Here is a 26,779-nt window from a genome sequence, read left to right as displayed (position 1 = left end):
TAACAATGAAGGGTGAAAAAATAACTTCCCATCACTAGATGTCAGTTCTTTTTAAAATAGTCACTATTACCTCACATTGGCAATACCCATAGGGAACAAATTATCTCATTTCATGTGAACCTATGTACGTGTCCACTGTATTAAAAAAAAAAAAAAAAAGACTTTGCCACTGCTATAATTCCTACCAGAAACCCAGTGTCCAGAGCTTGCTGATGTCAGGTCAGTCATCTCAGCTTAGTAGAAAGGGCAGTATTTACTCTGTGAGCATAACGTGGTCGATTAATTACACGGATGCATCAAGGACAACTCAAAGAATCCCATGTAGTTTTTGTGTGTGTGTATGGTTTTTTTTTTTTAATACATCCTTTATGGAAATTTGCAGTGTTGCTTATGTCGTGGCATAAAAGGAAATTCCAGAAGTTTTGTTGTTTATCTTTCGTATTTTCTGTGGCTTGATTTTCCCAGACTTGTATTTATATCCTAGTCTTTTTATAGGAAGCCACAGAAGGAACTGGCAAGTACCTGAGAGGGAGGAAGGTACTCAATAAACAGACATTCAGCTACTGTGATTATTTGGAGCAAAAGATTTTCAGAACTGCTCGTGTATGCAGTATAAATGATTGAGTCATCAGTCATGTCTCACTGGTACTTCTGTGTCATAACAGGAGGGCTGGTGTAAGAAACAAGTATCTGTGATACTTCTCAGTGGACATTTGTATTTCACTATCAAAATGTGGCTTTCCAGGCTACAGAGAAGGCATTTTGCAGAAGGATTTCTGTCTCCAATAGGAGAACTTCTGAACTGAGCTTTTTCTACTTACCAGAATCAGAGAATGTGGATACCACAGTTGATAAAGATTCAATAAATGGATCGTTGCTTTTTGAAAGTGGAGAGAAGGTGCTTGTTTAGACCTTTGCCCATAGTTTTGCAAGAAGCAATGCCATGGTACTTGCTTTTGATTATTGTCTAAGAAGTTAGTCTGACCCTAACCAAAAAGAAGAACTATAAAACATACACGTATCAGCAGGCTAAAAGAAAGTCATAGAGCGAGTTTGGCCTAAATTGCTTCATTTTATTCCACTTTCTGGCAGAGCATTAATTTGCTTCGTTCTGTCTTTCACTAGACCTTTTCTGAGCGGCTACTGGGAAATTTCTCATTAGCAGTTCCGATCTTTGTTGCCCTCTCCTGCTTTGGCTCCATGAATGGTGGTGTGTTTGCTGTCTCCAGGTGAGTGAGTTCAAGCATTTCCAGAAATGCATTTCTGTTTTTGAGATTGGATGTGATAAGGGTAGGTTTTAAAAGAAAAGAAATAGTGCCTCCAAACCTGTTGTTTTTAAAGAGACATGTAAGATCGAAGTCTTGGTCCAAGTAGCAACAGCACATCCCATTCTGCCCATTAGAGGGCACTGCTTGTCTACTCATAGCCCATGCTGAAGCCAGGCGTGGAGCTTTTCTTTTTCTTTTCTTTCTTTCTTTCTTTCTTTCTTTCTTTCTTTCTTTCTTCCTTCCTTCCTTCCTTCCTTCCTTCCTTCCTTCCTTCCTTCCTTTCTTTCTCTCTCTCTCTCTCTCTCTCTCTTTCTTTCTTTTTTTCTTTCTTTCTTTCTTTTTTAAACAGTATGTCTACAGAGTCTAACAACAGCATTTTATTTCTGGTGATAAAATCTTTCGTTTCTCTAAAGGTGACAAGAAAAAAAGTAGAGTAAGAGACACCAGAAATCACCACCCCATCATCCGTATACCTTTTGTTTTGATGCCAAAGCCCCTTTTATTTTAACATAAGATTAAGATCCAATCAGAAAAATGTAAATGGTGTGTGCATATGGGCATGTCTGTGTTTGTACGTGTGTGTATGTGTGCATGTGTTTGTATATTGTGCTGGATTGGATTGATAGGGCACATACAATCCTAGGAATCCAGAGCTATTTATATGTAGCGAGAGCCATGCTGAGTCGGATGTTGCTATTGTTTCTCCTCAAAGAATAAGAGAATACGTTGGCAGATTTTATACAATTTGAAGTCAGATTTCTCTTGATGATTCTCTGCCTTACCTGAACAATGAAACGGAAGTAATCACCTCAGAAATGCCAAACCATTTGGTATCAAATTAGATGCAAGTTTTCTCATAGATTTCTAGATTTTTCCCTTTGAAATGATCAATTATACAGTCAATTCCACCCACATTTTTCTCCCATCAGGTTATTCTATGTTGCGTCTCGAGAGGGTCACCTTCCAGAAATCCTCTCCATGATTCATGTCCGCAAGCACACTCCTCTGCCAGCTGTTATTGTTTTGGTAATGCATATTAAAAAGTATACCTAGATATAAGCTTGAATAACAGGTTAGCAAGGAGGATTTCAAAGCAGACGTTAGATCGTGCTTTACTTTCTCATTCATTGCTGAACTGGCTCTGTGTGTACCTTGGTGGAGTTTGGGACGCAGGATATTTTCCATCGCTTCCCTTTATTCAGTATTTGTGATGCATATCTGATGCTATGGGGCAATAACCACACCACTTCTTTTTCGCCTTTGTCCAAATTTGCGAGATCTAAGGGAAGTGATTGCCTAGGCTCCTGTCAGTGACCCAGAGCCACTCAGGAAACGATATAGAGCAACAAGTCCCAATTCTGTGTACTGAAAGTGGAGCTAAAAGTCACAGTCCCCAAACACCTAGATGTACCTCACAGTATCATAGGCCCCTTATAAGGAAATGCATGCAAAATTAACAGAAAAAAATTGCTTGAAGTACTAGACAGTGCAGGAATTCCATGATTAAAAGTGAGGTATTTGAGACCAGCTCTTAAAGAGAAGAAATGAAAGCACCCAAACTGAAATTTGTAGAATTGTGAAAGATTGTAGAGTTTTAGAATTCTTAAAGCAAAGTCTTTGTGAAGCGTGGGATACAAAAAAACTGCATAAGGTATAAAAATCCGATCTAATACCCATTGGCAATGTTATATTCATTTTCACCTACTATTTTTGTAACATTTTTGTCAAATGGACTCTGCTGTCAGGAACACCATAGAATACATTGGACATTTTGTTTCATGCATTTAATCTGTTTCAGAATGTTTCCTTGAAATCTCTTTGTAAAGTCTGCAGACTCTCTGCATGGAATCTGGAAGTTAACGTCACTTGTGGGAACAGAATGTATTATTCGGTGGAGAGGGCTTTCATTTTAAGCCTCTCCTATCAGTCGTGCTGTCCTTGGCGTGTGCAGCTGCAGAGACTTGCTATGCTGATCTCTGAGCTCCATTCTTTTCTGCGGTCTTGAGGGTCACACATGGCCAGCACACGGGGAGAGTAAGTGTGGAGGAAGGAAAGGTCACTATTTTGCATTCAGGGGATGACAGAGTCACCTCGAAGTGGCTGTGTTTCATGCGTGTGCTTAGCCAAGGCCTTGTCAGTAACCATTTACAGAGGGCTCGGCAAATTTTCTAATTGGGTACCCTTTTGATTCTTAGTATTAGCTATTTGCTAATCATCTCAATCTCTGGGCCTTTAAATTTAAGTCATGGAATATCCTGTGTTTCACTCTTTGAAAACATGTTCTCTTCTGTCAAATGAAAAACAACTAAGAACTAAACATCCATGTGACATTCCATCTGATTAAGTGGTAATGATGATGACCTTCTCATGCCGTCACTGGTGCATACTAGGGTATAAGAGCAGAATATAGATAGGAAGTTAGTTGAATATAGGCTTTAATCTCTACGGTAGTTTATCAGTATAAATACCATATGAAAAAGATGATCATAATGTTTAGTGATTTGATTGTTTTATCAGCTGTGCTCTCTTTGAACTCACCCAGTCTGGTCTCTCGCCCCCTTGCTTCCCCCTAGCACCCTTTGACGATGATAATGCTCTTCTCTGGGGACCTCTACAGTCTTCTGAATTTCCTCAGTTTTGCCAGGTGGCTTTTTATTGGGCTGGCGGTTGCTGGGCTGATTTATCTTCGATACAAACGCCCAGATATGCATCGTCCTTTCAAGGTAACCTCAGTAATCTTGATGGGTTTACATAAATCTTTCTTCTAATACCTAGTCCTTCCTTTGTCATAACTTGATGATGAGGAGCTTGGGGGGGGGGCAGCATCCTCTGGAACAAAATGTTTAACTCTTGCAGGTAGTGCCTTCATGTTGAATTTATTTGAGCTTGGAAAAATAATTCATCCTGGCGTTTATGTGACGAACTCAACTCTTATGTCATAGCTCTGAAAAGGGGTAGATACACTGGACATTTGTTATGTTGCTTTTTCTTGGATGTGTTGAATGACCTGATGTGTTCAAAGTGTGGGATATTTTTATCTTTATGCTAAGTAATTGTGGGTAGCCATGCTGAGAAAGAGGGAGGCAGACCCGTGTGGAATTGTCACTAACTGAAACTCTAAAAAGGATGCTGCTTTACAAAACGGGTGTTTTAAGTATTCTTAAATGTTATGACTTGGGACATTGCTCTTTTTTACATTCTATATTCTAGAAGGAATAAAAGTGTAACTACATAGGAAAGTGATGGTGTATGAACGTACCACTTAATAGAATAAATACCCTTTACTATAACTAAGCATTTCCTTTCGGGAGAGTTGACGAATATATTTCTAATCTCCTTTAGCCGTGAACGTTCATGGATTGATTTGACCTCACTGTTTATTTGCTTTTAAGAAATAACACAGATAACGTTGTCAGTCATGTTGTCAGAATTTGTTTCTAATTACATCCATTGTCTAATGTGAGCAACATCTTTATTAGCGGTTGAATAGGAGTTGGTCTGTTTTATTCCTGTCAGTTCTTATTGTGAGTCCCCAACAGAAAATCAATATGCACTGTAAGGCTTTAACATGTAACAAGCAGCCCGTGCTCTTGACTCTACATTAAAGCAGATTCTAATCATAATTATCAAAGAGCCAACCTTTTAAAATCAGAAACATAAATCATAATTGTACTTCTCTAGTCAAACCATTTAAACAAAACATCTCTAATGAAACACACTTGTTTATCCTCAGGTTTTATTCTATTTAAAGATTTATAAAAAATTTAAGGGAGTATGTTTGCTACATTCTCTGTGCCCTATCAAAAGCTGTTGCTGTTAAGGTAAGCTGGGATGGTGCCCGTTACCTGCTCACGTGACCAGTGGGGGATCATCCGATCCTTTGACTGATGTCCTTCTCTTGAATCCATCTTCTGTCTCTGGAACTGTTTGAAGTGATGTTTTTTCTCCCCCTGTGCTGTGTTCCAGGTGCCGCTGTTCATCCCAGCTTTGTTTTCCTTCACGTGTCTCTTCATGGTTGCCCTTTCCCTGTATTCGGACCCATTTAGTACAGGAATTGGCTTCATCATTACTCTGACTGGGGTTCCTGCATACTATCTCTTTATTATATGGGACAAGAAACCCAAGTGGTTTAGAAGAATGTCAGGTAAGACTTTTATACAGTTTCAGGACCTCTTGAGGGACCGTGTTGTAGGAAACGCATCTGTGTGTACATCCCCTCCCCTCCTTAAAGTTTAAGAATAGAAGTAAGGCAACTGTTAGTTCAAATACATTATTGCCTTTTAATTAGAACTAGGAGATGGAAAGTGGGAAAGATGTTTAGGGTACAGCCACTCAGTCCTTTCAGGATATTTAGTTTGAGCTGCTCTGATCACGTCTGAAGAGAACAGCTTTTTTAGATAGAATTTTATCAGCAGTTCTATAAATGACCTAATTGCTTTCCTAAATCCCTTACTAACCTATTTATTTTTTGTTTTGGGTTGAACTCAGTTTATTGATTCTATATCATAACATGCTATTTGCTGAGTGATTATGAGGCTTGGCACGGAGTGAGACAGAGACCCACAGGGGTCCTAAATATTAGCATTATGACACAACCCTATTTAATAGGCATGTAAATCACAGAAAGGTCATAAGAATAGCAAGAACGATGAAGAGAAGAATAACAATTCACAATTTATTGTGTGGTTTCCGTGTGTTAGCACACAATATGACCTTATTTCTTCATTATAATAACCTTCTGAGGTAGCAAAAGTTCTCATCCCCATTTTAGAGATTTTTGAGTTATACCATGGAAGAATTCATGTGAGTTGTTCCAAGTCATGCAGATACTAAGTAGACCAACTAGAATTCAAACTCAGGTAGTGTTTTATTTTATAAAAATCATGCTGGGTACAGTGAGGATGGATTAGAGAGGATCAAGACTGAAAAGACTCAGGATTGGTAGTAATCACAGTGACCCTACACAAGGATGAAGAAGGGTCTGAACAGGGACGGTGTTGGCAGGGTCCAAGAGAAAGTGAAAGCTGTTAAAGAAGAAAAACCCAAAGGGCTTGGTGACCAGGTAAGTTGGGGAAAGAGGAAATACAGGATATGAGTAGGTAGAAAGGGTGCCTAGGAGCAGTCTCTGTGGAAAGCCTGTCTCTCTGTCAGGGGCTGTGCTGAGTGAGGCCTTTCACTCACATCAGCTCATCCCATCTGCCACAGTTCCCTGTGTGAGATACTGTTTGTTCTTTCTATACCTGGTGGAAACCAGGACTCAGAGAGATATAGAATTTATTTTTAAGTGTACAGATTTTAAACCATTGAGCTAGGATTTGAGCCCACATCTGCTGGACTTCAAAGTCCATGCTCTTTCTAAAGTGGGTGCCTGGGGGACAAGAAAGAAGTAAAAAAAAAAAAAAAAAAAAAAAAAAAGTAGCCAGAAGAACATCTATGTTCTTGCTGGTCAGTTTGGTGAGTTTAGTGAGTTTAGAAAACAAATATTGTTCTTATCTTTCATTTTAATTTACTTCTTTAAACAGAATTAATTTTTAAAAGCCCAGTATGGAGTTCAGGGAGATTTCTGATATTTCTGGTAAAACTGCTAATAAATAATGTCAGTGTTTATTATTATTTAGTAAAACTAAAAAACAAAAAAACCCCGAAATATGAATATGTATCTCTTGACCCTCCAGTGTGTTACCCAAACTCATTTAGAAGTCAGCCATTTAAAATAGACTTTTGCTACTACTCTTCATTAGCTTTTAATTGGTATTTGGTATCTTTAGACCTTATGCTACTATTTATATCTGAATTTTGTTTTCTAGCCAACAACACTGACTCCCTGAAGAGGTATTACTCTCCTTAGTTGGGCTCCTTAAGGTTAACCTGGGCACACTGCTTGTCTGGCAGGGTATTTAATCTCTGTTTCCTTTTAGATCACACTAGTTATCTGTGGAATATTTTTAGTTACATCTTCTCTGTTGCAGGCAATAGATATAGAGGCTTTCCTAAAAAAAAAAAAAAAAAAAAAAAGAGAGAATCTAGTTTAACAATAACTATCCTGAGAATTGCTGTCCTCATTACCAATGTTGGGAACAGATTGGCATTCATCATTTCGAGGTCTGTGTCTGTGTCCTATTTTGGCTAGAGACATTTGAAACCCCTGAGCGCCATGGAGAGCAGGTGAATTGATGAAGAGAGAGCTAGTAGCCTTAGAATTGGATGAGGAGGAGGCAGAGGGTGATGAGAGAGCAGGTTCTGTGCTTTCTCCCTCGTAGTAGGCATTGTGCTCCTCCCACTGGGAGGCCGCCAACTCTAAACATCCTTTCCCATCACTACCATGTACATATTTTTCACCCTTTCTTTGTCAGTGCCTACCAGCTGCCAGTTTTCATACTTGATCCTTCTTTGATGGTTTTCCATGCTTGTGTGATTTTGAAGGTTTTTGTTGTTTTTCCATCTTTAATGATGTTTCAAACATCTCCAAGGACTCCAAATTTAGTGTGGCCGTTTGTGAAAGCAGCCGCGATGCAGTAGTCCCATAATGGTTATTTGGATCTCAAAATGCCATTAAGTCTTACCAGGGAGCATGGCAATTCTGCCTTTAAATTGCGAGCCTTGTAACCCTTTATCTTTATAGCCGCCTTGAAAGTGAGTAGCAAAAAACAACAATCCTCCATAATTTTGTTTGATTTTCCTCTTAGGCAGCATTCTTGTAGGAAAATAAAGAAAATTCGTAATATTTATTGCTGCAATAGCAAGTAGTTTCCTCGCCTTTGGCCAAAACAAAACACTCATACATAGACACACGGAACAGCGGAGTCCTGCCCACCACCTTGCCTCTTTTCCCAACTGCTTCCTTGTTAGGAAAAAGCTCAGTGTGAACTTGGAGAGCTTCTGCGATTTCATATTAGATTTTTGTTGGTGTTGTTGGGTAACAGTCTCTAGAATTTTTATTATCTTTTTTTTTTTTTTCCCCCTGATGTATATGAATGCATTAGCCTTCTAAAATGAGAATTGATCAAAACATAACTCACCTAAGGGGCTTTCACAAACAATGTGAAGCAGATGAACAGCCTTCAGGAAATGGTGAAGAGCTGCTTGGTACAGATAGCCAGGCATGTTCAGAACCAAGGATCTGAGATTTTCCTAGATTTGATGAATTTCTCTGGCCACAGGATGCCAGTATTGAACCACAGTTTGTTTGATAGCATTCCTAGGGTGAGGAGAAAATGTGCTCTTAAGGGAATAGTCAGATACACAGAACACAGTTCTCTGCCATCTGTGACAGAGTAGTGAATTTTTCTAGGTATTTATTTATTTACAGAAGCATGAGTTTCTCACCCAAGGAAAATTGGGGCGGACACCCCACTGACATACTCACATGCATGGAGGTAGCTAGACCTGGCAAACTCTGGTGAGGGCTTGCAGTAGGTGTTGGCTTGGCTGTCTCCCTTTACCAGCCAGACCTTGTCACAGCTGAGATGAGTGGGATGACTGGAAGTCGGTCCCTCTTGCTAAAGCAAGATATGGGGGACAGCTGTGTTTAGGCAACATCTGTGATGACGAAGAATCATACTGGGGAGCACCAGCAAAATGGTCATAGTCCATTCTTGTAGACAATGACTTTGCAATTCCAGGGTTCTGAAAGCATATGATGCTAATGGTGTATCATGGGTAACTTAGCTTATGAGAGATTCCACACTGGAAGCTCCTGAGTGCATTCGACTGGCTCTTCACGAAGTCTGCAGTGCAGTATTTTAAATTAGTTAAGCTTGCTTACATCTCTTGGGGGCCTAAACCATCTTCATTGTAAAGATCAAAGGAGACCATACACGTGAAAAGGTTTGGAAGCCTTTTTTAAAAAATAGAAAAACAACATACCTACTATTATTTTAATTATGACCTGTGGGGAAGATTGGTTTTGTGCTAATACTTCATAGAGTTACTCAGTTTGGCTGTAGGTCCTGTGCTTGTACCATGTGGTTGGGTAAATCCGATTTTGCAAGGTCAGTTGTTTGAGCTGATTTCAAAAACTACTTTACTACTGAAAAGTAAAGCTAAAAGTACTGCAATTACTATTTGTTCTTGTAACTTGCAGTTACTGAAAACATCGAGTGTAGACTCATTGGCTCATTTTTGTTTAAAAGAATAGTATCATAGAGGGATGCCTAGGAAGCTCAGTCAATTAAGCGTCTGCCTTCGGCTCAGGTCATGATCCCAGGGTCCTGGGATTGAGCCCTGAGTGGGTTTCCTGCTCAGCAGGAAGTCTGCTTCCCCCTCTCTCTGCCCCTCCTCCTGCTTGTGCTCTCTCTCTTGCTTTCTCTCTCAAGTAAATAAAAAGTAAATAAAATAGTGTTTATATATATATATATATATATATATATAAATAAAATATATTATATATATTATGTAGTATCATGGAGGTGATTATTCCCAGTCAAGACGTTTATATGAGCATGGATGCAGTTGAATAACACATGCACCACATTTCTCCTGGGCAAGCAGGAAGCTTCCACAGAGGATTATTTGTGTCGGCTGAGTACCACTATCTGACCCCATCACTGTAGATGACCTGGAAGAAAAAGCTGGTATAGTTCCAACAGCTTACTCAGGGCCAAAATCTGTCACTGTGGCCAAACCTCCATCACAATGAGAATTTTTCAAATCTTGAGATCCCAAGAGAGAACATAGGAAAGTCATAGGAGAGAATGTAATAGGACTGATTGAACATGGAAGAAGAGAAAGGGTGTGGAGAACCAGAAGACAGAGTCTTTGGTCCCTTATGTGCTGCTGAATAGAAGATCTAAATCAAGCTCGCAAAGAAGAATGTCACACAAGCAAAGCTTCAAGATCTCTAAGTTGCTAAACGTTTCCCTGGAGCTGATGTAGTGTTGTGACATGGGTAAGGAAGATATCTAAGAAAGCAAAGGACAGGGGCTCAGAACACAGAAACAGACTTTCAGAAAAGGCTTTTGTTCAGTAGATACATGCATGAATAGTCTCTCTCACACACACACACTACACACACACACACAAATACTCAAATGTCAGTCATTTTAGAGATTAGTTCAGGGAGGAAGAGATGGAGAGAATATAAACTTAACCCCAATGCTTTGCAGTCCAGCATTGCAGATGCCTAAAATCTCCTACTGTTTCAACCTATCAGATAGCCCTGGCTCCTTCTCGTATTACAAGATTCACATATTCCGTACTATTGGTTGATACTTACTTTTCCACCATCTCTTCATCTCAGATAATTTTACCTCTTCCCTTTTCTGTAAGCATGGACTTTTATTACTCTTGAGCACTCCCTTGTGTTCCACCTGTATCTCATTGTAGGGTACACTGTAATAAATATTCAAGAAAGATTTACATGGAGTTTATCACTTGCTGAGCTCTTGATAATTAATGTGCATTATAAAAATTAGTGTGTGGAGAAAAACAACTTTGGGTAACACTGTTATAAAGCAACAGATGAAAAATACATCTTCTAGTGATGTGAAATACTGCTTGAAAGGGACCATTACAGGTGACAAGTCATGAAAGAGGAGAAACACTGCATGTCTGGATGAGAGACGATATGGGTCTGAAACTGTTAAGAAGATAGGCTCCAGAGGTTCCAGGATCAGTAACATTTTAAGAGGATTCTGTAAGGATTGATTACAAAGATTAGAGATGAACAAGAATGAACTCTGGGAAACTAGCATCACAGAGTTCTAGGACTGCCAAGATAAAATGACCTTAGAAATGATCCAGCCCACTGGTTTCTATATTTTAGTGTCTAGCAGAATCACAGATTTCTGAGCCCTGCCTTCAGTTTCCAATTATTAGGTCTGGGATAGCACTTTGAACAGTTGCATTTCTGATAACTCAGGCTATGCTTATATTCCTAGTCCAGGGATTACACTTCGAGAACTACTTTCTAGTTCAAGCCCCTTCTTCTTCTCTCAGTTATCTTTTTCATTGAGATATGATTTCCATTATGACATTATATAAGTTTAAGGTGTATTATGTGTTGATTTGATATAGTTGTATATTGCAATATGATTACTACACTAGCATTAGTTAATAACTTTTATAATGTCATTTATTTATAATTTCTTTTTTAGTGTTGAGAATGGTTCAGATTTAGTCCCTTAGCAATTTTTATAATTTATTATATAGTATAGTCACTATGTTGTGCATTATATCTCCATACCTAAGTTTGTACCCTTAAGCAACATCTCCCCAATTTCCTAACCCTCTAGTCCTTGGTAATCATCATTCTACTCTCTATTTTAACAAGTTCATTTTTTGGATTCCATAATATAAGTGGTATTATGCAATATTTGTCTTTGTCCGAGGCATCTCACTTAGCATAATGTTGTTGCAAATGGCAGGATTTCCTTCTTTCCTATGGCTGAATATATTGCATAATCACATCTTCTTCATCCATTTGTCTGTTGATGAACACTTAGCTTGTTTCCATATCTTGGCTATTGTGAATAATGTTGCGGTTAACCTAGGTGTGAAGATATTCCTTTGAGATACTGACTTCAGCTTCTTAGCACACATAACCAGGAATAGAATTGCTGAATCCTAGGTAGTTCAATGTTTACTTTTTTGAGGAACTGCCATTATGTTTTCCGTAATGGTTATAGCAATTCATATTCCCACCAATAGTGTTCACATCCCCACCACTATTTGTTATCTCTTGTCTTTTTGATAAAAGCCATCCTGCCAGGTGTAATACCACATTATGGTTTTGATTTGTATTTCCCTGGTGATTACTAATGCTAAACATCTTTTCATATACCTGTTGGTCATTTGTATATAATCTTTGAAAAAATGTCTATTCAAGTTTTTGCTCATTTTTCGTTGGGTTATTTTATTTTTTTGCTATTAAGTTGTGTGAGTTCTTTATGTATTTTGGATAACAGCCCCTTATCAGACATGATTCGTGAATATTTTCTCTCATTCAGTAGGTTTTTTTTTTCAATTTGTTGATTGTCTCTTTTGCTGTGCAGAGCTGTCTAGTTTAATATAGTCACACTTGTTTATTTTAGTTTTTATTGACTGTGCTCTTGGTGACTTATCCAAGAAATCATTGCCTAGATCAACGTCAAGGATCTTTTCTCCTATGTTTTTTCTAGGAATTTTATGATCTCTTACATTTTAATCTTTGATCCATTTTGAGTTCATTTTGTGAATGACTTAAGGTACAGGTACAAGTTAAGGTTTCTTTTGCATGTGGAGATACATATATATATATATATATATATATATATTCCATTCCTCTATGTGCTTCTTTTTATGCCAGTACCATACTGTTTTGATTATCGTAGCTCTGTAATATGGCTTGAAATCAAGTATTGTGATGCCTCCAGCTTAGTTCTTCTTTCTCAAGATTGCTTTGGTTATTCAAGGTCTTTTGGGGTTCCAAACTAATTTTAGGATAGCTTTTTCTATATCTGTGAAAAACATCATTGGGATTTTGATTGGAATTGCGCTGAATCTGTAGATCATTTGGATATGACCCCATTAGATCTGTGGGTCATGTGGACATTTTCACAATATTAATTCTTCAAGTTTAGGAACATGAGATATCTTTCCATTTATTTTTATCTTTTCAATCTCTTTTATCAATGTCTTACAACTGTTAGAATACATATCTTTCAACTCCTTGGTTAAATTTATTCCTAAGTATTTGATTGTTTTCAATGCTATTGTAAATGGAATTGCTTTCGTACTTTCTCTTTCAGATAATTTGTTGTTACTCTATAGAAATACAATTGATTTGTATATGTTGATTTTGTATCCTGCAATTTTACTGAATTCATGTTAATAGTTAAAGTAGTTTTTATCTAGTTGAGTTTTTAGGGTTTTCTGTATATGAGATCACCCATCTGTAGGGTTTTCTGTATTTGAGATCATTTTACTTCCTTCCTTCTGATATGAGTGCCATTTATTTCTTTTTCTTGTTTAATTGGTCTGGCTAGGACTTCCAGTAATGTTTAATGCATCCTTACATCCCAGAGATAAATCCCACTTGACTATAAGTATTTGATTCTTTTATTGTGTTGCTGAATTTTACTTGTTAATATTTTTGAGAATTTTTACATCTATATTCATTAGGAATATTGGTCTATGATTTTTTTTTTTTATAATGTCTTTGTCTGACTTTGGTGTCAGCATAATGCCGACCTCATAAAATGAGTTTGGGAGTTTTTCTTCATTTAGAATTTTTTGGAACAGTTTGAGAAGGATTAGTGTTAATATTTCCTTGCAGGTTTGCTAGAATTACCAGCAAACTATTTATTCCTAGGCTTTTCTGTGTTGGGAGGTTTTTTTTATTACTGATTGAATCTCCTTACTTGATATTGGTTTATTTAGATTTTCTATTTCTTCTTGATTTAATCTTGGGAGAGCATATGTTTCTAGGATTTAGCTAGTTATTCTAGGTTATTCAGTTTGTTGGTATATAAGTGTTCATAGAAGTCTCTCATAATCCTTTGTATTTCTGTGGTATCAATTGTAATGTTTTCTTTCTTTCTTTCTTTCTTTCTTTCTTTCTTTCTTTCTTTCTCTCCTTTTCTTTCTTTCTGAGAGGGGGACAGATGGAGAGAAAGGGGTAGTGAAGGGGCAGAAGGAGAAGGAGAAAGAGAATCTTAAGTAGGCTACATGCCCAGTGTGAAGTCCAATGCAGGGTTCCATCTCATGACCGTGAGATCAAGACCCTAGCTGAAATCGGGTCAGATGCTTAACTACCACCCAAACACCCCTCCTCTTTCTTTTGATTTTATTTTTTGAATCCTCTTCTTAGTTAATCTAGATAAAGTTTTATCTTTTCAAATAATCAGTTCTTAATTTCCTTGATTTTTTTTGTTGTTTTTCTGTCTCTATTTCATTTATTTCTTCTCTGATCAACACGAGAGTATTTTGAATTTGACTATAGATTCATCCTCACCAGTGAATTTTCTACTTTCGTATATTTTCATTTACTATATATATGGTTGAAGAACTCTCTTTAGCATTTCTTATAGGTGGGTCCATTGGCTATAAATTCCCTCAGCTTTTGTTTGTCTGGGAAAGTATTTACCTCTCCTTTGTTTCCGAATGACAGCCTTTCTGGTTGAAGTATTCTTGATTGATGCAGCTTTTTTTTTTTTTTTTTTTTTTTTTTCCTTTGAGTCCTTTAACTATATAATCCCATTCTCTCCTGGCCTGTATGTTTTCTTCTGAGAAATCTGCTGATAGCCTTACTGGGATATTTATGCCCATGGGAGGAAGCTCTAGTTAAGTAGTCCCTCCTTGGCCCCTGGTCAGTCATGCTGACCCTCAGAGCCCTCAGAGCAGTATTGGAGCTGCCATCCTAGGATCAGATTTATATGAAACCATCACAGTGCCTGGATCCTGGGGCATAGGTGTGCTTTCTGTGGCTCTGACACTAATGTCTGGAGTGTGAGAATATGCAGATATCCCATGTAACTGGTACCTGGGTCTCAAAGACTCACCACTATGACTCATCCTGGTAGGAAGGAATGCAGCAGTGGTAAGTGTCCTGGAATAACAAGATGTGATGGTAGCATAGCCTAAGGATGTGGGTGAAAGCCTCAATTCTGGCACCAGGACACTTACAAAATAGCAACAGCACAACTCTGGTAGTGGTCTTTTTAAGGTACATGTGGGGACCCAGGGATCTGGGCACAAAACAGTAGCAGCACTGACTTGGCAATGACATTTCAGAGCTGCAACCCAGGACCTGGAGGGTAGGGTCTAGGGCAGTAGTAGCCTTGTCCCAGCAATCATGGGTCAGAACCCCAACTTGAAACTTGAGAGGTGGGGCCCAGGGTACTGTCAGTGCCCATAGCAATGAAGAACCAGAACTGTGACCTAGAACCCACAGGAAAGAAATCAGGGCAGCAAGAGTCCATTTCAGGAATGACAGCTCAGAGTCTTGAGCTGAGATGGGGGTTCTTAGAGCAGCACAGTTCTGATAATAGTAGGCAAAGTATGACTCAGGACATACTAAGTGAGTGACATTTAGGGTAGTGGCAATGCCCCTGGCAATGATAAGTCTGAGCGGGGACCTAGAACCTAGGGGAGGATTCAGGACAGTAACAGACTGTCTCAGTAATTATAGGTCAGAGTCTTGTTGGAGGAGGGCTCAGGGTGACAGTAGCACAGTCCCAAAAATGACAGCCAAAGAGTAACTTGGGATCCTGAGGGCAGGGCTCAAGTGAGGAGAGGTTGCCTCAGTAATTATGGGACAAAGCCCCAGTCTGGGGCTGGAGTGGGCAAAGAATAGTAGTATCTCCAGTCTTGTATAAGTGATGTGTTGTGGCACCCAGTCCTTGAGAATGGTCACATCAACAACCAAGACCCAGCAACAGCCCCAGCCTCTGGGACCAGATGCAGAGTGGGGGCACTCCAGGCTACTCCATCGTCTGGGACCAGTGTCATTGAGGAGGACTGTGGAAGACCTTTGTAGCAAAAGCTGCATACATCCACAACACTGAGGCTTGCTGGAGTTCTCCAGCTTCTGACTGAGGGATGGAGTGGTGCAGGCAAAATTCTTTCTTTACTTTTCTGGGCAGACATCCTCAATGTTTTAGCTCTGTCAGACTTTTGCCCCCTTTTCTTTGTTGTTTAGAATTTCCCTGATCTGTTATCTTCAGTTTATATCTGTTTATTTATTGTTCTTGGTGTATTTTTTGGTTCCCTTGTCTTTTTGGGTTTTTTTGTTTTCTTTTGTTTTGTTTTGTTTTGTGGGGAGGCAAGTGTTGGGACCTCCTAGCTCTCTATCTTGCTGATGGCACTCCCAAGTCCCTCATTCTGCAGATGAGGAAATAAGGCCTTGGGACATAATGTGTTTTACTCAGTAATATGTAACAAGTTTAAGGCCAGACATTATAGTATGAGTCTTTTGATTTTTCTGAGGAATTGTTTATAATCTCATAGGTACTAAAATAATAAACTAATTTCAAAGGGAATAAGAAGTGTATTTTTAAAATTTATTTATCTTGGTTCTATTGCCTTGAAATATTTTCAGCCTCCTGGTTTATGAATAGAAGTTCTTATTTGAATACAAAATATTAATGTATTCTTGCTGAGAAGCCATCATGGAAAGTTACAGAAGTGACAAATAATTAATTGAGCATGATGAGATTCTAATGAAGTAAACAGTTCTTGAAAGTGCTCTATGAAATAGACGGTTATGTGTTTTCAGTATTCAACCCCCAATAATTCACATTTTGCTGTTTTTACGCATTTCTTAGTTCTGTGCATGTTTAATTTCTTTTTTATTTCTTTGTAGATGGAATAACAAGAACATTGCAAATAATACTGGAAGTTGTACCAGAAGAAGATTGTCGTAAATTATGAATTAATGTATCTGAAATCTTGGCAATCTATTCTTGGCCTTGTGTCTGCCCAGAGGGCTGAAACAAAATGTGCATCTTCAGGCATTTTATGAAAATCCAGAGGATTGCAACTTTGGTGATGGACTAAAGGAATCAGTTGTTGCTATTCATATCTTTTAATGTGTTTAAGCTGGTTTCTAAGAAATTTAGCTATAACTCCAGGTAGTTACTGAAAGCAGATGTGTTATGCAAGTATTCAATGAGTTCACATGATTTTGGAAGTTCTGATACCTACATGAAGTGAGAGGAAAAAGACTACCAAGTGAACAATTCCTTTAGTGATCTTTATAACATATCTCATCATGAACACTGAGATGTTTTCTGTGTATATGGCTTTTATAGAAATAATTTCTATATACTGTAGATGACTATACTGTGAAAAGTGTTTTCTGCTCTTCTGGGGGGAAAATTGTACGTCATCATTCTGAACTGAGGAAAGAAAGAAATACATTTTATGTTGGCATTGCATTGCTTCCTCTTGACACCAACTTAGATATCACTCATCTTTTACTGCATTACACCTAGAGCATTCTGAACAAATGACAGAGAGAAAATGCCTAATTTTAATGAATACATTAAAGAAGAGCTTCCAGGGGCTATTGTTTATGAGAAAAATCCAGGAATTTTGTCTAAAAATTCCGATAATTGATTATGTTAAGATTTTTTTTTCTCTTTATCAGGAAAACCCACTTTGTTTTCATGGGAGCCCACTTGATCATGAAAGGATGTAACATCTTTCTTAGAGAAAGCAATAGTCAATTTGTTATTAAAGCCTCTTAAGCACAATCATTTGTTTCCCTAATAACTTACCCCTTGATAATATAGCTAAATATATGCATTTTTAAATCTTCAAATGACAATTTCCTTATAAGACAGAAATCAACAAGAAAGAGAATACCCAAAATATTATGCCCAACCCTATAATCATATCTATTTGCAGTGTTAGTGATTATGAACAGTTTTTAATCTCATAGCTATTTTTACATGGTAATAAATTTTGACAGTTTGTATATTTCCTTTATATATTTTATATTCTGTTAAAATAGCTCTTCGGATGAAACTGTCCAGATTAATTAGGAAAAGGCATATATTTACATAAAAATTGAGGAAGAAATGTCACTGCTAAATAAGATTTACAATTGATGTTTCTAAAAATTTTCCACTTCTTTATCTTAGCTTTGTCAGTTATTTCCTCACCTTAATTATCATTCAGCTTGCAAAAGAGATAACTGATAACAAATTCACTAAAAGTAGGAGAAATGTGTGTGTGTATTCGACAGGTGTTTTTATGCTACGTTTAGAAAATATTGTGGAATTTTCAAATAGGGTAATATAATGATGGAATGTGTAAACCATTATTTACATACATCTAAGATCAAATAGTCATACCAGAGTATGTTTCATCCTCTAATTTTAAAAGTAACAATTTTTGAAAGAACTACACTGATTAAAATCATTGAGCTGATACAGAGTTCATAGAAAATTGACCAAAGCAGAAATGATGATTTATAATTTGAGGCAATTCCAAGTCACTAATTTCAGTTTTTGCTCTTGATAACATTTAATACACATCCAAGATTAACATTATTTTCAGCCAAACCTGGTGTTTGGGTCTTTAAGTGAGTTCATAAAAATTCCTTCCCTTTCTCTTACCATCTGGTTTTCAAATTTGATCTGTAGCCTCTGCTTCTTATATCCATTTGTCTGTATCTCTTGCCACTCTGTTGCTGAGGTAGAAATTGGTTGTGTTTATATTCCTTTTTTTTTTTTTTAACCGTCTAAGCCCATGTAATATAAACCAGAAAACTCTTCTTAAGGGTTTTTATGGGGTTTGTTTGTTTTTTGGTTGTTTGTTTTGTCTAATGAAAAAAAGAATAGTAAGATCACATGGAGAGGTTTACATAGCTCTTGATTATTCCTAAGAATTATGTGCTTATAACCACAGTGACAGATAGGTCTCATTTTATTTTGTTATTTTTTGTTTTAATTTCTTTTCAAATATAACATCTTAAGAACTAACTAGCATGCATTTCATTATTTTTCCCATCATTTAAAAAATGATTTTTGCATTGTTAAATTTCTAATGCTACTATAATTTTTAACCCGACAGAGAGTAAGTCGGTCAGGAATTTCTTTTGTTTTAAAGATTTTATTTATTTATTTGACAGAGAGAGAGATCACAAGTAGGCAGAGAGACAGGCAAAGAGAGAGAGGCAGGCTCCCCACTGAGCAGAGAGCCCAATGAGGGGCTTGATCCCAGGACCCTGAGATCATGACCTGAGCTGAAGGCAGAGGCTTTAACCCACTGAGCCACCCAGGCGCCCCAGACAGTAATATTTTTAAAAGTAATAAAGACTAAGTTGTACTTCAATTTATTTTTAGGATACACCATGAAAAGGTGCAGGGTTTCAATAATCTGGAAATCGATATTCATAATTTTTGTTCAGATAATATCAAATCAAGACAACTCTATTTGAAAACTCTCCCGAACATAAATATGTATATTTTTATTTATACTAAGTAAAATTTTTTCTCATCTATTTAAAATTATATAGAGAGACAATTATATATAAACCATTACATTATACCCTCACCATTGTGGATATTCAAATGTTTATATACATATTGTGAGTTTATTATAACACAAAAAGTAAAAGTGGCCAATACAGTTTAAGACAACAAATATACTATTTTCAAATGTACTACTTTTTGGGTAACATGGAGTCTCAAGTATTTAATTACAAATTAAACAGATTTAGTAAAGACTTCCAAAGCTAAAACAATTTGATTAAAAATATGGACTGATTCTCCTTATGCAATTACAAATATTTCAGTAAGTGTTTTTTGACTCACTTTTAAAAATGTTAGATTATTTTCCTCATATTTTTCTTTGGTCAGTTGAGGAAAATTGGACTATTATAAATGTTTAGGTCGGCTGGAAATAGATCTTGTTCTTGTCTTTCTTTGAGAGATTAAAGATTTGTCTTAGAAAAGATGGCGGACTCCAGTACCCAACATAAATGTTAGGTGTGTGCACCCACAAATATACATGTGTGCTTATACTGTATTCTTTCCCATATCTGCTGGGACAAAAGTAGGATAGATTATTAGGTTACATTAGCAATGCATAGCAGTTTCTCTAACACTAAAACAGGTATGTCGAAACAAATTTCTGTATTATTTTATGTGTCTGGTGAAAATGTTTCCCCAGTTGCTATTTGGCATATTAACAGACAGTTAACCTGAGTATAATTACTTAACTCAACATAATTTTTATGAACCATAATCAGTCTTCAGGAAACTCATTATTTTACCTCTATTTGTAGATGAATGTAATACCAACCAAGAAAGAGGGCATCTTTGACCTATAGAAGATTTCTTATAATTGAGGTATAGGTTATGAGAATATAGAATACTGAAGGCCTGAGTAGCAGGAAATGAAAGATAGCATGTGACTGGAAGTAATGATATTTCGATGTAACTTATTATGCTGCATGGTCAGAGAAGTATTAAAAATTAATTGTCTGTAGTGCGTAAGTGGATATCCCAAGTAACTAATGGAATGTGGCTTCAGTGCCCCTCACTTAGACATGTCCCTTCCTAATGTTGTATTTGGAAATTTATATGAATTTTTTTGAAGAAGATCAGAAAAATTGTATACATTTCTGGCCCTACAAAATCTGCATCTGTCCCTGTGAGTATAGTAAAATAACTTCCATTACTTTTTTTAGTAGAAATAAACACAGGCCATTTATAGAATATATCTTTAAATAATAAAGTTTTGAGTTAATTGAAGTATCTATGTATAATTTACATGGCTCTCATGTATTTTTATATTTTGCGATATATAAGGAGAGCGTTCACTTTTGATATATTTTATGATTCAGTTCTGAGTGACAGAAAAGCAACAAATAGGGTTTTAATTGTAATTATTTTTCTTAGGAAAGAAACATAGTGAGATTTGGAATTTGAATGCAGATGAGTAAAAGATTGATTTTACTTAAATGTAATCTTGCTTCATTTTACCCAACATGATATGCTGTATGTTGGTGCTGATAATGTTTACAGAGTCACATTTTACTTTGTTAACAATTTTAGCAATTCGAAGTCAGGAATTAAAGTATGACATTGTGTAACGGGCAAGAAACTTGTGGCGGATATATAGGTAATGAGACATCTTGACAGCTTCTGTTTACATAATTTATATGTAAGGTAAAATTATATGTAAGGTAAAAATTTATTACCTATAAGTGTATTTTAGGTTAATTTTCTCATAAACAGTATTTTAAATGTATCTCAATATATATAATACCTCAAAGTAAACTCTAGGTAGTTTTAATACTGTTTTTAAAAAGTTACCTTAACAGCTAAATTTTGAAGATAATCCTTACTTCTTTTTGTTGCATTTTCAAATTAGTTGGTGTCTAAAATGAATGCTTGGTCTATTTTCAGATTCACAAAAAATTCACAAAGGTGTAAATCCCAGTCTCACAGAAAGTTCACCAGGTCTCCATGTTGTGAGATATTGTCTATCTTTACAACCTCCTAAGGATATTAGCTTGATCTATTTGAACCATTTGTTTTTTTCTTTTAAATGAATCCATAATTTCCTTTGTTTTATTTGTCATATTTTGACATGATAGCCTCGAGTTGGGAGTGAGTCTTAATTTGAACTTACACAATGACTCTAGATATCCTTAGTGTGAAACTGCCCCTTGGTTTATTTCCTTGAGAGTCCTCACCTCTCTTGTCTTTGTTACCATTGGCCTTAAAATATCAGTGCGAGATGGTTATCTCAATAGTTATCTATTACATGTGTGTACTTCAAGTACTTGGATCAAGGGTGCATTTATGGTATCAGTAACATCCTTAACAGTTGTACAGAGAAAAATTCTCTCAAGAAAACTGTGGAGTAGTAGGCATCTGAGAGCCATGCAGATGGACACAATGGTTTGAAAATGAATATACTTGTTCTTCCCTCCACCTATACACTACTGACTTTTTTTTTAAGTATGACTTTCAAGCACATTAATTTATTGGTTAGAAGACTTGTTTGCTGAGTTCTTCTTTATTACCTCTTGAAGTCTTTAAAGGTCATGCTAAAGCTACAGAAACAAACAAAAAGACTGAATCACAGTTATGTCTTTTGCAGAAGGGATTGTATTTTGAGCACCTTGGGTGACAGTGTACTTTGCACAAAATCGTATAGGAAAACTTATTAGGCCTTTGGGTGTTACATGTGTATAACTGGTTGGGTTGGGAGGGATTTGACTTAGATGATGATTGTGAAAGATAGACCTCACTTACTCCTACTAGTTAGCTATCTTCAGTACATGCTCGGAAGCTCATTTGTATCAGACCTGGAGGCAATGCAATGTGGTTCCTTGTTTTTTATTTGAACTGTCTTATTTCGAAAGATTTTGGAATAATTTTTTTCCCTAGAATTTCTCCTTCATTCAAATTTTTCATTTAGTGACTAATGTAATATAAAGAAAATTATCTTAAAGTAAAATAATACTTTGGGGAAATAAAACAGATTGTTTCAAATGAATGTGTGTGCTTTTAACAGAATAGGAGTAATCTACATTAAACTACTGTTGTTTTAAGGATTTCATACACTACCATATAGCACTTTTTAATTGTTCTGAAAGCAAAAAAAAAAAAAAAGACCCCCATATATATCTATATATCTATGGTTATCACATAAACCACAAGAATCCTCCAAAAATTTTAAGTAGTCTTGGATTTTTTTTTTTAATCCTCTCCTTGAAGAAATTTTTTACTTAATAGTTCTCATTGTGGATAGTATTACCAATGCTATAAATCTGGAACTAAACTGTTGATACTTAAATGTTGAAAACCAGGTTCTTCTTTTGACATTATCCATGAACAGAGAGCGATATATGACTTTACTTTTTCAGGATATTTGAGAACAATGTTATTTTGAACACAAGCATGAGCCTCAAGTTTCTATTTCTTTTTAGATGTGTTGCAATGTAATAGTAATGAGTTTTCAGTGGTACCCCTCAACGTTTTGAAAACTGTGGAAACATAAGTGCTAGATGTGTTAGGAGTTCATTGTTTAGTACCATGAAATATAGTCTTCTCTCTGTGCCAAATTGGTGAACAGACATGTAGTTGTGTTTTATTAATATTAAATGTTAGCTACCTGTGTTTTTATAATAAGCACAAGTCAGAAAAAGGCAAGACAAATGGTGTCTTCCATTGAATGCTTGACAAACTTTATTTGTCCTACTTTTCTGACAAATATTTAACTCCAGATTTCATAGAGTTTTTTTTTTTTTTAATGTATTGTAGGATGGATTAGGTGGTAGTGTTGCACTGGTAGAGATGGCATTTAGTTATTGACTCAGAATTCATGTTATGATGAATTTTTTGTGTCTTCTTATTGTATGTATATCTGTATTTACTTTATATAAAAATGGATTTAGTGAGCTTTGTGCTAAATCTGCCTAGTAACAGTGACTTCTTTTTCAATTATCAAGGGATAGAAAATATGTGTGTTGGTATGTTCATATTAACATATTACTAGGTACTGTATATGAATGTGTTTAAATGCTTCTGACATTATATATGGCAAGCATCAATAATTTGCACCCACAGAATCAGGTTAGACCAGTGGAAAAAGTGATAGTCAAAATCCTCTGGAGGATTGTGCTGACAGCCATCTTTTTGATGTATATTTCAATTGTAATTTATAGACCAGCTCTCACCCCTAACATGAATCTGGAATGCATTTGTCATGACCTTGTACCATTCCCCTAACTGAGGGGTAGGGGTATAGCATTTGGCCTGGTCATTTAAAATACAGGAACAGAACAATCCATTTGGGGAAGAATGAGCCTCAGTATCCTAAATGATCCTCATCTATGGTGGGGTTTCTTCACTCTGACAGTATGATGATAAAACTTGGTAAAGGGGTCTGTGTGTATTTAGTGCAAATTTTACACAATGTTTTATATTGATAAATGCTTAAATAGCAAAATCCCTTTTCTGTGTCTACATTCCAACCATATTAGTAGTACTGATTTATTTAGATATTGAACTACAAAACTATAAATGGCACAAAGGGACTTTCATGTGTGGATTGTGTTGTGTTTCTTAAGGTTCTCTGGCACTGATGCCTATACCATCATGAGATATGTGAAATGAAATGGATTTTTGTACAATTTAATGATTTCCCTCTGGGGAGAGTTCTGGTGCAGCAATTACACTGCCAGATGGTGTTTATGGGCTATTTGTGTGAGTGGTAAGATACTATGAAATAAGAGTGCTTTCATCTGATGGAAAGTCTTGACACGTGTGTTTTTGTATGGAATAAATTTTGGTGCAATATGATGTAACTCAATTTTGCAATGAATTTAATTTCATTTGTATTATGTATCTGTATACCCATCATGCTTCTAGTTGCTTCAACCTTTGTATATGTATTTTTGTCCGTTTTTACTTGAAAATATTTTAAATGTAAATGAAATAAACATTTGATAGTTACATAAAAAAGTCATGTTTTGCTTTTTTTTAAAAGCAGTGTACATGTTTTGCATTTTTTTTTAAACAGTGTACATCCCAACAAGTTGAAGCCTTTGGTTTTGATGATTGGATTTATCTATCATTGATTCTGTGAATTTGTTGGGTATTTCCCTTGGCATCAATTCTCTGTACAAGAAACTGAAAGTGGTGGCAAACACTACAAAGACTACAGACATTCTTCTTCCTTAATGGATTATGTCCATCTGTGCTCTGGTCTGAAATATCGTACCAACTTCTCTCTTCTGTTGTCCCCTGTCGTAGTTCAGTCATATTTCTTGCCTCTTAGCAGTCTCATGTCTTGTCTGTCTCTATTTCAACCTTCACATGTTTCCACAGGATGTTCTTGCAGAAACACAAACATAGTAAAAGTCTTCAATGGCTTTCCATTTACTTATTTATTTTTCTGGATAGATAAATCCAAACTCCTCCGCATAACATAGTGTTTTGCATAATCTGCTGTCCTTCTCTGTGCAGTTACAAATGGCCACTTCCACATTCTCTGCAGCCATAGAAAATGTTCTTTTTTTCCAGTAGTTTAACAACAACAACAAAAAATGCTATTATTTCATTTGACACACTGTAGATTATAGGAATTATATTTTTCTTTGCCCATTGCTATCTTCTACATTCCACATAGCGAATTTCTACCCAACATTCAAGACCAAGTTTAAAAGTCACCTCTTCCAGAAACCTTCCCCAAGATTGATCCTTGAATACCTTCACCATCTTAGGTGCACATTTTCTATAGAACGCATCACGTCATTGAAATTGCAGTACTCGACTCCCTCCTCTGCCTAGATTTGAAATTATCTGTGTGTGTATGTGTGTGTGCCTTTCACTGACTAAATCATAGTAAGTACTCAATGTTTATTAAATTAATATATTCAGTGAATGAGTGAATGAATGAGTGAATGGCTTATAATCGTTAGGTTTCATGGTAGGTTTTTCTCAGATGCAGTTTTTATTACCTCTAAATTTAAGCAATCCATTAGAGTCTATGGAAAGAATATTTCCATAGACTATCTTAACGTCAGTATAAGAAAACTAAGGAGTTTCAGTCTCTGCCATCCCATGTTCTCCCCACCCGTTCTTTCTTTTTCTCTTTCTCCCATTGCACCCATCTCCAGTTCATGTCAGTAAGTGGGTCTTGAGAGAGGAAATGAAGAGTCAAATGACCTACTATGAACTTTTCCTGTTGAAAGACACTTAGTTGTTTGTTTTTATAAATTTTCAATAAGGTATTGTTTTCATAATAAGTTGAAAAAATGCTCAGAAATGTAGAGCAGAAAGATCCTAAAATTTTGATGACCAAAACTCTCTTTGAAGTAGATGCAGGAGGTTCAGTAGCACTTTCCCTGCTGAAATGCTTTAGGAAAATAAAAAGTAAACTAATAACTTTGGCACCTGTTAAATTAAAACTATTTTGAAAAGAATTATAAACCATCCCATATGCCATATACTTATTTTAAAGTTAATGAATGTGACTGGAAATGTGTTTAGTAAAAATATACAGAAAAACTTAGATATTACATGATGGGTAATAATTTGCTTTTAAACTACCATTAGGCCCTTAAACATGCTGGTTTAGGTTTGCAAATCCTTTTGCTTCTGGAATACCTCTAATAATTTTCTACTTGAATTTTTAGTCTACTTGAATTTTTCTAATGTATAAAGATTTGAGATCATTATATATGCTGGGATGGGGTCGTTGGGCCATGGATAACTACTGTTGCTTTTGCCTCCACATGCCCTAAAAATTATTTTTGCAGACTTCCTGGAGATCTGGCTTTGAAGGTCAGGTCTTTATAGCCATCTTATTGTTTTTATAGTTTTAAGCTTAAGAACACCTGGTCACCAGCAGTCATGGGCTCATTCTTTCAAGAAATGTTTGATGTTTGAAAGAATTCAGAAATAAAACTATAATTATGATTCAATACTTTTAAAAACTTTAGCTTTGAAGATTTATTAATCTCTGAAAGATGTGAAACAGGGTTTCAAAGTTATTAATTCAGGTTAAATACTACAAAAATTGAAATACCCTCTAGCTATAATAAAATAACGAAGTATAAATGAGGATAACCCTAAGAAAAATGTGAGCAAGCTTGTTATTTTCCTCTCATTTTACTTTTTCTTAAAAATAAGAGAAACTAATCTTACTTCTGTCATAGTAATTAACATTGTGATTCTATAACTGCATGTTCTTTTGTCATCATGCATTCCATTTCCTAAAACCTGAAGACACCATAAACATTTCTTTCATATTCTGAATTCTGCCTTAAACTTATATTTACTTCTTATTCTCCCATTGTTATGTTCCTGTCAGAATTCCTTACTTAAGTAAGTGAAGTCAGAGTTTTAAGCAACTACCCAATGCCAGCCATATGGTTGGTGCTAGAGATACAAAACAGTTGACAATTTGTATTACCTCAGCTTCTTGCAGCTGGAGGGTACAAAAATTTTTTTTTTCTCCTAGTCATTCAAACGTATTGATAAAATTAGGGTCTCAGGTGCTATAAAACAATATACTCAGATGTGATCAAGTCCTAGGACGTTGGTGAAGGCTTTCCTAGAGAT

At 36.1% G+C, this 26,779-nt stretch overlaps 1 protein-coding gene across 1 annotated transcript in view; it reads left to right on the top strand.

Moving 5' to 3' along the window:
• SLC7A11 (solute carrier family 7 member 11) overlaps positions 1-9,456 on the top strand; it is a 66,587-nt gene extending 57,131 nt beyond the window's left edge. The window contains exons 8-11 of the mRNA XM_032333426.1: positions 1,126-1,229; positions 2,198-2,294; positions 3,842-3,991; positions 5,235-9,456. Coding sequence (XP_032189317.1) covers positions 1,126-1,229; positions 2,198-2,294; positions 3,842-3,991; positions 5,235-5,504 — 621 coding nt within the window. The 3' untranslated portion in view covers positions 5,505-9,456. The remainder of the gene's footprint in view (positions 1-1,125; positions 1,230-2,197; positions 2,295-3,841; positions 3,992-5,234) is intronic.
• Positions 9,457-26,779: the final 17,323 nt, after the last annotated feature.

Source organism: Mustela erminea, chromosome 2, assembly GCF_009829155.1.
Source record: "Mustela erminea isolate mMusErm1 chromosome 2, mMusErm1.Pri, whole genome shotgun sequence".
Classification (NCBI taxonomy): domain Eukaryota; kingdom Metazoa; phylum Chordata; class Mammalia; order Carnivora; family Mustelidae; genus Mustela; species Mustela erminea.
The sequence above is the reverse complement of the archived record's forward strand: the minus strand, read 5'-3'. Positions and strand labels throughout refer to the sequence as shown.